The sequence below is a fragment of the Perca flavescens genome, chromosome 21, assembly GCF_004354835.1.
Source record: "Perca flavescens isolate YP-PL-M2 chromosome 21, PFLA_1.0, whole genome shotgun sequence".
NCBI classification, from domain to species: Eukaryota; Metazoa; Chordata; class Actinopteri; order Perciformes; family Percidae; genus Perca; species Perca flavescens.
Genome location: NC_041351.1, coordinates 15240942 through 15254045, shown reverse-complemented (window position 1 = coordinate 15254045; position 13104 = coordinate 15240942). Strand labels below are relative to the sequence as shown.

General features: G+C 40.1%; 1 protein-coding gene across 6 annotated transcripts; it reads left to right on the top strand.

The window, feature by feature from the left end:
* The first annotated feature begins 2930 nt into the window (after positions 1 to 2930).
* Positions 2931 to 12928, top strand: LOC114547965 (protein FAM117A). 6 transcript variants are annotated; one of them, XM_028567539.1, is made up of 9 exons: positions 2931 to 3057; positions 3347 to 3565; positions 4800 to 4945; positions 5610 to 5705; positions 6058 to 6174; positions 7095 to 7223; positions 7405 to 7597; positions 9558 to 9729; positions 11097 to 12928. In XM_028567539.1, the coding sequence occupies exons 2-9, from the start codon at positions 3442 to 3444 to the stop codon at positions 11386 to 11388; spliced, it is 1269 nt and encodes a 422-aa protein (XP_028423340.1). In that variant the 5' UTR covers positions 2931 to 3057; positions 3347 to 3441; the 3' UTR covers positions 11389 to 12928. The 6 variants fall into 6 exon arrangements, with proteins under 6 accessions (XP_028423340.1, XP_028423339.1, XP_028423338.1 ...); XM_028567538.1 differs by having other exon boundaries at positions 3344 to 3565; XM_028567537.1 differs by having other exon boundaries at positions 2931 to 3208.
* Positions 12929 to 13104: the final 176 nt, after the last annotated feature.

Genomic DNA, 13104 nt, shown 5'->3' with positions numbered 1-13104 from the left:
TTCCAATAGCACCATTGACACTTTCAGTTTGCCCAATACTTTGACTGAACCATACAAAGGATGAATCTCAATAACTTGATGTTTCCCTGACTTTTCTTCCTCCAGCAGGTCAAACTTTTCACTTTACCAGATCTAAAAAATGGGTTGGCATACAATTTTGTACAGTATATGTTCTCAGTATCCTATTGACTTTAAAGGTCCCATGACATGGTGCTCTTTGGATGCTTTTATATAGACCTTAGTGATCCCCTAATACTGTATTTGAAGTCTCTTTCCGGAAATTCAGCCTTGGTGCAGAATTACAGCCACTAGAGCCAGTCCCACAATGAGCTTTCCTTAGTATGTGCCATTTCTGTGTCTGTAGCTATTGAGGAGAGAGGGGGGGTGAAAGGTGGACGGTGGGGGTGTGACTTTGACCAACTGCCACTTTGCTCGTTTGAAAGCCATGATGTCTCTCTCTCATGGGTGGGCCAAGCAGAGAAAGGGGAGGTAACCTTGCTCCTTATGACCTCATAAGGAGCAAGATTCCAGATCGGCCCATCTGAGCTTTCATTTTCTCAAAGGCAGAGCAGGATACCCAGGGCTCGATTTACACCTATCGCAGGCTGGGGGAACGCATATTAATGTTAAAAAACCTCATAAAGTGAAATTTTCATGCCATGGGACCTTTAATGATCCCAGTACCTTTCCTATGGCACAACCATGACATTTTCAATTTATTCAGGACTTTGATTCATGTTCATATACCAGCATACCGTAACTAATAACATTTCCATCAGCCACAGCTGTACTTTGTGTTATTTTTAATTAGCAAATGTTAGCATGCTAACACGCTAAACTAAGATGGAAAACACAGTGAAGATTACACCTGCAAAACATCTGCATGTTGTCGTGAGCATGTTAGCATGATGATGCTAGCAAAGCACTGCTGTGCCTAAGTCCAACCTCATAGAGCCATTAGCATGCCATTTAACAGTAGCAATGCTTTTCCTGCAAGTCACGTTGGTTGCCATTTGGCAACTCAGAAACTGCTTTGTCAATTTATTACTAACCCAAGCAGACAACAGACTGGGATGCAAAATAAAAATTGCTCAAAATGAGTAGTTGGCATCACAGCAATTTATTTACTGTAGGTCCAAGAAATCCAACACACACTATCTTCCCCTGCTGAGGTCACTTTTTGTTTTCATGTCTCCCCTTTTAGCATAACTTTGTGAAGCTTGACATCGTCTCTCCTCATATGGGGTTGAAATAGCTAATGTGAGGTCATAGGTTAGGATCATTCATTAATTAACACAGACAAATACACAGAGCCAAACAAACAGCAGCTAAAGGTCTTTGGTAAACTTTGAAAATGCATTATGTAGGAGACACATTCCTGATCAAGATACTGTCCAATTAACTGCCTGGCTGTAAAATGAATGGATACCGGAGGGTTGGGAAAAGTTGGGTTTAGTTATCTGTCTTTGTCTTTAGCTGTTTTGTGAAAGTGACATCAATTGTTGGGTGCAGTTGCACTAGATAGATGAGCAGACTGCTGGACACATGGTTCAGTACTTCACCCTTCTGTGATAAAGCACATTTACTCCCATTGTGGTGTGCCAGACACACGAGTGTGTTATCTAAGCGTGGGCTGAAATCTTGTGTAAATAAGTGCACATTTAGGGCCAGTTCGGTTTGGGTGAGGGGAGTATGAGCGTTAGCACTGCTCTATGATCTGCCCCTAAAAAGTGCATGCCATGTTATCTCTACCCCCTTTTCTTGTTCTACCATTGGCACTCCCTTTAACACAGGGTCTGGACATTTATCTACCTTAATGCACACTGTCACACACAGTGCACACACACCACCCAAAACCACTTCCCAAGCCACCCAGATGGTGCACACACACACAGCTGGGGTGATTTCAATAGGCCTCAGGATAGTATGATGACATTATTAGCCTAAAAATGAATGAATGGAGGTGATGATTAAACCATACCAGTGTTTTTGTATATTACAGCCCATCTATTACAGATCACACATACTTTACATCACAGCTCACTAACCTTGCTACAGTGTTTTAAAATTTTTTAGAGCACCAACAGTGAAAGTACTCATAATGCAGAATTAGTGATGGGTTCATGTTACATAACTATTAGTATCACTAATGTTGAAGCTGGTAAAGGTATGGCTAATTTCAATACTATATACTGTCTGGTGGCTAAATCCATAATAATACATTATAATTTATTAGTTGATTTATATTTTGTTTAATCTGAATCTGCAAAGTAACTAGTAACTAATGTCAAATAAATGTTGTGGAGTAATAATTACAATATTGGCTTCCAAAATGTAGTGGATTAGAAGTATTAAGTAGCATAAAATGGAAATACTCAAGTAAAGTGCAACTAAGTACCTCAAAATTGAACATAAGTTTCAGGAGTCTGCACATAATCATGTCATTTTCATGCTGCATTAAAATAATGGAAATCAATTGTTACCTAGAAAAGTAAGAACATACATTATAAAATCTTAAATTGACTGGCATGCATTTGAAAAAAGTCAGAATAAAATGTAAAGACTGATTTGTAGTTTAAAAAAACAGTGTTATGGCACTTTAAACATATGGACTATCAAAGTACACAAATTGTAAACTAATGACGTTTTAAAAAGTAGTCCATGTATTTTCTGTGTCACGGTAAATAGTTGTAACTGTTAATTTACATACTTAAAAAGTTTATATGTGGTATTTCAACACGAATTTGAGAGTCAGTTAGATGAATTATGAGATATGAATTGTGGGCGGTGACAGCTAATTACATTGTCCGAGGTTTGACGGATTGATGGCGGATTGTCCAATGGACTTGAAGTCGGGGGCTCCACCAACCAATCAAAAGTGAGATACAGAGCCGGTCCCCGCCCCCCTTATAATTAAATCCACACCAGCGTGGCGGTGGAGATGTTTGGAGTTAGGACAAGAACGCGGAGGGGGACAAAAACTGTGGCAACCTCGCAACTTTCTGGGCCACTAAAACACGCTCCAGCCCGGAAAACTCTAATGAAATATACTTCCAGGTATTCTTAGAAGACGTAAGAGTTGACGTTAAAGTGACTTTTTGAAACTGGAGCTGCTTCCTTGTTCGACAACGGGGTGAAATATCTCAACATCCTCACAAAGAAACTTTGCTTGCTAGGCTGCTAACTCGCACACAAGCCAGAAAAAAAAGTATGATCACCGCCGAAGACTTTATCACACGCTGTCAGTAACATCTAATCTGTCGAGCTAAGCGTTAGTGGTGGTTGTATTTATTTGGAAATGGTATCTATATTACTCGAGACTGACTTTTGTAACGGTTTTTAGTAGTCTTCATCGCCAGTGGAGGAAGAGTTGCGCCCCCCAAATCTCCACCAGGCAGGACATCCATTGACCTAAGGAGTCCTAGATTTGTTTCTGGAAAGATGTCTGGCCGAAGTGGCGTTGGACATAACCGAGGAGCTGCTTTGGGTCCACAACCCCTCAAGGCTACTGTTCCCTATCAGCTGGCCAGCAAGCCTAGACCTAACCGGAGAGATGGAAAGTCAGGTATGAACACCTGTCCCACTATATGGATATAGTTATATCCCTGGGTGAATGTGTATAAGCTTAAATATGATGCCATAATAGAAATTGTAGAAATGTAGGTCATGTGGCCTTCAAAATGTATAGTTTCACACCAGCTATTCATGCTCCGTATTAGTTTCAAACTTGAGACAGATGACCTAGCTAGTAAAGCCCCGTGATTGGGAAACCTCTGTAGCAGCATCCAGGGTTCCAAATGAACTTTTTCGTCCTCCAGCCAAATGGCTAGTGAATGATTACATTTTACCAGCCACTCGATAGATTGCCATTGGTGGTTGTCTTTTTTTGGCTGGTAAATGAAGCACATCTACCAGCCCCTTCTATGTTTTTGTCAGTATTTGGCTAATAGATGTTGCTAATTTTGAACCCTGGCAGCATCCATAACACAATCAATGTCAACCAGGAGGTCAATGCACTATATCTCTCTGTAACACAACTTGCAAAATAAGGTGTTCAACTTTTTATTCATTGTTAAAGGGTTGTGTTTTATTCTTTTCTATGTAAATGTAGCTGTGAGTATATTGAAGTGTTGATGGGTTTGCCTGTAATGTAGTTGGAATTGAATAATAAAACAAAGTAGACTTAGTAAAAGATTATAACCATATTATATATTAATACGGACAATACAACCTAGTAATTATTACTATATAGATATGATTATAGCTCTCATACATTTGTATTACCAATTACTTTAGCAATTACCTGGTTGATTAATTGATTTTACTTGTTGGTCTTTAAAATATCTGAAAGTTGTGGAAAATGCCTATAGAAGTTCTCAGAGCCCAAGGTGACATCTTCATGTTCTTCTACCTGTCAGACAAATAAAACTCCATATTTCAGAAGCCACGGCCAGTGAGTTCTGGGCCTTTTTCCTAAATAAATGACTCCATTGGTTAACACGTTATTAAAATGCTTGCCAATCTTTTGATCAAATAATGGACTTATAAATTCAGCTCTAAATGTTATTGGCTATGTAAAGTAGGTCAAAGCTTACTTACTGTAACTACATGATGTAACTACCTTTTTTTTTTTTTTTTTTTAAAAAGACTGATTTTAACATTTTGATTTAGCTTTGTTAACTTGAGCTTTAACATACTCAATTCACTAATCCTGCCACCAACTGATACAAATTTGAGAAAAAACAGAATAATTGAATCTGTCACTACATGTCAAATAAAACGGTTTCTCCTTTTGACAGCTGGGAAGCCCAAACCGCACCAACTGAGCTCTGGCATGAGGCGGACAATGTCTCTAGATGCCATCATCGGGCCGTACCTGCAGGGACACTGGCCCAAAGAACCAGAGAGCCAGAGCAGCCTGTCTCGCAAAGACAAGTCCACCCAGGTTGGCTTCGCGTGAAGAATGTGTGAACATAATGCTGAAAGGAATTGAATGCATAACTTTAACACAGATTGTTTCCATATTTTTAGAGTCATTAATGACTTAATTGGTTGATTCATGTTGAAAGATTAGTTTGCCGTTTTAGAATAGAAGGAAGTTGCTAGTAGAGAGGAGGGAAGGAGGGAGTGTCCGGTGCTTTCATAGCTATTACAGAGTGATAACCACAGCCATGAGAATAGTCTCTCAAGTCAGCTGATGAGGCCGTTTTGGCTGCACCCATCCTCTCTATGTGTGCAAGCACTCGCCACTGCTCTTCGATTGGCCACATCCTTCCCCCCCCCCTCTTTTTGTTTTTCAGTTTCTCCTGCTCTTTCGCTCTTTGACGAGTGCGTGTGGGTGTGGATGGTGTGATGTGGCTGCAGATCAGTCTTTGAACATGTAAAGCTGTGCTAAGTGTGCAGCTTTTGCTTAAAAGTGTGAAGTCTTGATATGCTGTGGGACGTAAACGTAACAGTTTCATTTTATTTTAATATGATCACAGAGCAGCTTCAGCCTAAAGCTTTAATAGATATGCTTAGTTATTAGTCAGGTGTGATTTATTTTATATTTTTATATTTTATTTTTTAAAAAGAGAATTCGTTCTTATGGTTACTTTCTTCCTCCCCAGACTCCAGACTCATGGTCAGATAAATCCCAGAGCAGGAGAGGTAGCAGCAGCCACAAGCGATCGGCATCATGGGGCAGCGCTGAGCATCTGCGAGAGGTGATTCTCTCGCCTGTGTTACTCAATGTGTGTTTGCAAAAACCAGGTTTGCTAAACTGTAAGACGGCGAGCTCTTGAAAAAGGCCTGACTCAATTACTTTGACAGCGTTGAGCAACAGGAGACACAATTATCTCATCTGCAAGGAAACTTCCCCTTTTGACAACTTTTCAGGAGCTTCACTCAGATATTTTATCTGAACCACCACAAAATCAGATCATCTCCACTAAAATATTAACAATTAACATGCATCAGGTTGTTGTAAAGTGGGTGACATTTGTAAGTTTAAAAGACTTCCCCTGTGTGTGTTTGTGTGCAAGCTTATTGACTGACTATAACCTTTGTTCATTGCAGATCGCTAAACTAAAACAACAGCTGCAGCAGCGCAGCAAACCTGCAGTCTCGGGGGGGCATGACAAAGGCCGCCAGCGTGGATATCCTCAGGGGAGCGGTAGCCTAGGAACTACTCGGGTACCATAGCATCATCACCACACATAAACTCACTGCACTACTTACTACATACATGCATATGTGTGCACACTTCTTACAGGCAAAGTTTGGTAACACTTTACTTGAAGGTATCTACATAAGCGTGACATGACACGGTCATGAACACATGACACTGTCATGACCCATGAACCCTAACCCTAAGTTGTCACGACAAAAACGGAATGACACTTACTAAAAGAAGCTTTATGTCATAAATGTTTATGACTTGTTTATGACTTGTTTAATGTTTATGACGCGTTCATGACAGTGTCATGTCACGCTTATGTAGATACCTTCAAGTAAAGTGTAACCCAAAGTTTTTATGATTATTTATTTTTATTTATTTTTTCCTTCATCAGTACAGCCTGTCTGACTCTAGACAAGTTTTACTGATCACCTCATCAAAGTGAACTAGACAGTGCAGCTCATCGCAGGAAGGGAAAAAAAAAAAAACCACTAAGCAACAGGAAGACCACTACATCACATCGCTTCTGCTTTTCAGAACGAAATCCGTAGTTCTGCATTTCAGCACAGCTGGTCTGCACTGTCTTGTGTGCTGCCACACTCTACTGGGTCGTGGTGGTTTCAGACCAAATGTGGTGACGTGACAAACCAATGAGACATTACAAACCTGATTTTTACCTGGTAGTGTTAATGAGGTTTTATGGCACAGTGATCTCTTTAGCACATATGACTTTAATATTTAACTCATGATTAATGTGCTCGGGGGACTGCGTTTTTTTTCTTTCCAGAATTAGTTCTTCTGACACAACAAGAGAAAGTCCTTCACAATAAGAGCAAATAAGAAACTTTCCAGAGAACTGTAAAGTGTCTGATCTGTTAAGTTGTCTCTCAAGAGTAATGCAGCCTAAATTCCATTTAACTTGTTTTTGTCTCCTCAGACTCAGCCAATTCCCATCCCCCTTGCTCCCCTGTCTACACTGGTCCCTCGACTGCGCTGCAGTGTGGAGGGCCTCAACCAAGAGCTGGAAGGCATGTTCATCTGCCAGCCATTGCATCCTCAGCAGAGGGTAACTGTCACCTATCCTCCACACATCATACACAGTGTGAAAAGATTCAGGATTTGTTTACCTATAATTAAAAGGAAGACTTTTATTTATTTATTTATTTATTTTTTTTTTCCTTAAAGGTTGCATGTGATATTATGGTGGTTGACATTATTTACACACGGTTGTTTTCCTGTCTTGTCAGCTCCTTGAGGTTCCAGACGGTCACCGGGCTCCAGTCCCTCTGCAGAGCTGTAGCAGTGGATCTCAGAGTGACCCCGCCACCACACCCCTAACCTCATCATCTTCGTCCTCCTCCTCCTCACCCAGCTCCTCTCCCACAAACCTCTCCACCTCCCCACCCAACTCTGATGACGCACCTGTGGATCTGCACCAAGGTTAGCTTTTCAGCAGTCTTGTATAAAGTACTGAAAGCTATACTTGAGTAAAAGTACAAGTATCTTACCAGAAAATTACTTTGGTAGAAGTTAGTCACCTTTTTAGACTATTACTTGAGTAAAAGTCTTAAAGTATCTGATATTTACTGTAAATTATCAAAAGTAATTTCATGATGTTAAATATACTTAACTATTAGAAGTAAAAGAAAACATTGATTATAAACTTTATTGTGGGTTCCTTTTTATAGTGAAGCATAATACTTTCCACACTTTCTTAAACATAAAGTCTGACATCAACAAAGACCTCAACGTACGAAAACATTTCTTGCAAGTAACTAAGATGCTTAGGGAAAATTTTAGTGGAGTCAAAGTAAACCTTTTATTTAGGATATGTAATGGAGTCAAAGTTTCCAGAAATATAACAAAGTAAAGTACAGATATGTGAAAATTCTACTTAAGTACAGTAACAAAGTATTTGTACTTTGTTACATTACAACACTGCTTCTTAGTATACAGTGTCCGTTCGCTGGTTCCGTATTTCCTGGTGCTTTCAGTCACGGATGAATGTAATTGTGTTACCAAATTGCAATATATAAATTAAACTATAAAAAGTTAGATCAATTTTAAAGTGTAGAATTACTAGAAAACTAAAGGGAAAGTAAGCTGCTGTGCGGCACGCTCAATCACACAGGCAACATTTATAGACACCCACAAACATACATACTTGCATTCAACACAGGGGTATGGCGATAAGCTCAACATAATCATACTATCACAATTAAACGGGAGATAATATAGATGCTTTACCAAAATGTAGTTTTCCTCATGTTTTGCTTTTAGTTAAGCTAACTTCACTATCAGCAAAACAAAGGTGACTTTTTTTCCCCCGTGGAGACCAGTACTTGAATAGTGAAGTCTCTTCCTGAGCCCACTTCATTCTCCCTTATTTTTCAGATTCAGGAACTTTATTAATCCCAAAGGGCAATCCATTCGCAGCTTTTCAGTCCATACAGTCAGTTCCAACTAGTCTCGCTTTGCCAGACCCTCCTCCAAAGCGCGCTGAAGGAGGGTCTGGCTACTCAACATAGCATTTGGGGATGGGAGGAAAATATGCTCTGGTTTAATGGCATTTCTTTAAACCAATCAGAATTGTCTTGGTCGGGGCTAAATAGTCGTGAATTAAATAATTCAGATTGGACAGACTGCCCAGCTAGCTGTCTCAATTGACCCTGCAGAGATCTGAGGAGCAGTCAAAAATAGTCCTCCTTAATCCACCGAATTTAAAACTCCAACACAAAGAAAGCAGAAGGAAACGGAAAATACACTCATCCGGCGAATTTCCTGCGGCACCGGAGCAATCCCGGAAGTGGAACGTCAAGGATCTAGACAAGTTCCAACAAACACTCCCCAAACAATAGCTAAAAATGTTAAAGATGTCAGAGGAAACCTATTAAAAAGGTATAGGACAGATAACAATAACTAAAAGCATTAAATAAAAGCAACACATGACACAATAAATAAAGGCAATATAAAACAAGTCCTATACCTCTATGGTAGCCATCATTTACGATGAGCATTGTTTGTGCATTTGTTTGTCTTTTTCACAAGTTGACATGAAGGGATAAATCAAAATGAAAGGTTACAACCTATTTAATCATGCTTTTTATGTGCGAATATTTGATTGTGAAGCAAAGCATTTAACGCATTCAATATAGTTGCTGTGTATGGTACAGACTGCTAAATGGATACAATTTTCATGATCTTGTGATACACTGACTGCAGTCACACTTTCTTACCAACTGAGAGGAGTAGAGATCGGAAAATACTTTATCTGCATACTTTTGTTAACACCTTACCATTTAAGTATTGACTGTAGTGCGTGTGTGTGTAAAACGGTCCTCAGAAGTTTTGCTTTAAGAATCTTTGATTTGAGACTTATTTCTTCCCCTGCTACTTTCAGGTTTGATAGACAGTGCAGAGATGTGCCTCCTGTCGCCGTTCCTCTCCCAGAATGAGGCTGACCTCTCCCTGCCTCTGCTGATGTCCTCCTCCCCAGGGCCCAATAAAAGTTGCTGCTTCCAGAGAGAGCCTCCAGAGGGCTGTGAAAAGGTCCGAGTCTGGGAGGAAACCAGGTACGTTTGTTCTGCATTTGAGCAGAATTGACACTCATGTTTGCTTTACAGAAGTCACCAGCTTGAAGGGGCTGTTAAAGCTACATTGTGTAAGAATTTCTCCCATCTAGCGGCGAAATTGTATATGACAACCAACTGAATATTCCATTCTAGCCCCTCTCATTCAAATCGCATTTCAACTGCTACAGTGGCCGAACCCGAAATTAGCTCTTAGTATCTCCATTGTTTACACGCAGCTGTTCTAGCCACTCCGATATTAACTTTGGTCTTGTTGCTTTGCTTGTCGCATTGTCTTAATTCTCCTTTTCGCTTCCCTGGCGAGTAATCTCCCCCTGGCATTTGTCACGGTGCAGGGTGCCACGGAGTGTAAAAGGGCGAAAGGTGGAGGTATGTCCCTCTTTGGCTATGTATTTTAAAGATTGAAGCGCAACATGCCGGCCGTCATTCGAGTGACTCGTTGTATGTATTCTGAATGATTCTAAATGGCAGATTCTACACTTATGAGAATACTTTGATTAGTTGGAAGTAATTACACATGAATGAGCACATATTTGTGAAAGAACAAAGGGGTTTTTGCTAAGAATCAACTAAAAACATTATACAATGTAGGTTTAAGAGTTCAAGAGGTTTTTTACGTTGCATTATTACATTTCCAGACTTTTTGTCTCCTACCGTTTTACGTTGCATTACTACAGCATTTACAGACCTTTTTTTTATTTATTTTTTTTATTCTACCTTTCCTTGTCTAAACCTGGTGCCTACATTACCCACAATGAAAGTAGACAGCTGTAGATCCAGGTGTGTTATGCTAGCAGTGTGGCGGGGGCGGGGGTCTTGTAAACTTTAGTCACTTGAGGCAAACCCTCCGGTGGTGATCCTCATACAATCTATCTTCCCTTGATCTCTACAATCTGCAGATATTTTGATAGGTTAAAAACTAAACCAACTTTCCTAAAGAAACTCAGTAGGGTGTCGCCCCCACCCTTACTGTTACGACACGGTGTCATTAATGCCTAAAGTACTGCCCGTTTGTCCTTTTATCGTTTTTACTCAACCTGTATATTGTCATGAAATTTGCGTGCAATAATTCTTGCTACATTTGCAGTTAAGTACTCTCTGTCGTCAGCTTGTAATGTCTCTTGAGTCTTAGGAAGAATGAAGCTTGGTGATGTAGTGACTAGTGGGTTCTGATCATGACCAGTGACTACTTTTTTAGTTGATTTGAAAGGGACAAGGAAGCCTATCGACGGCAGTGACTGTCACAGCAGCAATGTCTGCCGTGTAACCAAATCTCATTTCTACCACTTACACTTAAGGAATTAGTTTTGCCATTAGTGTCTTACAGCCCCTCTCCTCTCATCCTGTAGCACCCCACGCCTACCCAAGCCAGCCCTCATCTCCTCCTGCCCAGACCCCAACAAGGTGAACTTCACCCCCCATGGGGGCTCAGCCTTCTGCCCGGTCAGCCTCCTCAAGCCCCTGCTCCCCTCCATGGACCTGTTGTTCCGCAGCCTTGCCGTCTCTCCAGCGGGCAGTTGCTCGAGCCAGGGAACGAGCTCCTGCCAGGCAATGTCCTCCGGCAACCGGGCTGCTCCGCCAGATCCTCCCGCCACCACCGCTGTCATGGGAGAAAGCTCTGGGGCAGGCCTCGCTTTCTGATCACAGCTGCAGATCTTTTTCTGTGTGAATGCAAATATTTCAGTGGTCCGGGACACATTCGTTGACGTTGCTTTGTTTTCAGAACGGACCATTTCTTTTCTATACAGGTTTAAAATAATATGTTGAAAAATAGTAATATTGAGAAGAAAAAAAAAAAATTATTAATATTGTATGCAATGGATATGCTTTACGAGCTACTTGTTTTGGGTGTCTGGCCATTGTGATATTTCTAAATCAAGGCATTTCTGTCCTTTCATAATCCAAAGATATACTTTTGGCCAAACCCAAGAGACGAGGCAGTCTTATTCTACTCTTAACTCTACCTGAAATGTGATTTGTTGGATGACTGACCTGACTGCTCACTTGCTTCACAATTTTTTTTTTTTTTTTTTTTTCTTTCCCCAAAGAAGCCATGACACACTGGTTTTTAAACTCTCACTGCAGTGCGTCCTCTCTGTCCAAAATGTTGTTAGGAGTCTGGGTCAAGGAAGAAAACCCCCTGTTGGATAAGTTTGCTTGTTTTTAAGTATACAAAGATATTTATCTGCATTTCTTTTTACCTAACTTGACCTTGCACCTGTTGCTGTACATGACAAATCAGTTGGGTACTTCTTATTTACCTGATTTAAAAAGAAAAAAAAAGAAACACGACAAAATGAAATCCCATTTTGATAATTTTTGACTGAAGGGATTTTTCCCGGTTGTTGGACTTGGGTAGCATCAATACCTAAATGCTTTAGCTCATGCATTCCTGCTTTAAAATTATACAGATGTTATTTTTGTTGTCCTCTTGTTTACTTGCGACAAAAAAATAACTTGTGCATGTATTAATGGATACAAAAAACCTGTTATTCCTTGACGTTCTAGATGTGCTTGATGGTATGTTTATAGTTTTGGGGTTTTACAGCCTAGTTGACTACCTAACCAGTTTTAGTGGTGTAGATTTGTCATCCTTTCTCCGAAGACCTTCTTCTGCCAAGCTGACAAGTTGATGTTCAAATAGTTTTATTTCTGGTAGAGATGTTTGCACAAATTGAACTGCTACTTTTGAGTCGCAATTCTTATTTTTATATTCACTTTTGTACTTTAAGACTAGTTATGTGTATTTTCTATATATGTTTTCAATTACCTGCAACATAAGCTAAAAAAAAAAACCTTGTTACTTTTAGTTTTGTTCTGTCAGTATAATTGAGGCAGGTGTTACGTGAGATACTGTATCTGGTGGATTTTTATGCACTTCCAGGAGAGGGTTTTAATGTGGAGGAGAAGACGTTTCTTCCATATGTTGGTCCTGGGTTTATTGTCTGACAGGAGTTTTGTGTGTGTGTGTGCGTGTGTGTACGTGGATGGAAAGTTAACTAGTCTGATTGTTTGACTAACTTCTAGTTTTAGTATCCTGGTGAAATACTGATGGATTGAAACATTGTCTTTTTCCAAATAATCCTCAATTTCAATGTTTTATGAATCGTGTGGATGCTGGGGGTGCGTGCTGTTATCTCAGGTTCTGTGTTCTGTCCATATAAATATATGATTGATAACCTGTTGTCTTTTTGTGATTTATTAAACTAGTCAAGTCATAACTCTTAAGGTCTGAATTTCCAATGACTGCAGAGAGGTGTAGTACCTGTAGTCTGATTTGGGTCCTCTGGAAATCAGAACGTGGCCTGTTAACCTACTGTTTTCATTTTAAATGAATTCCCCATGCTGCCACGTTGC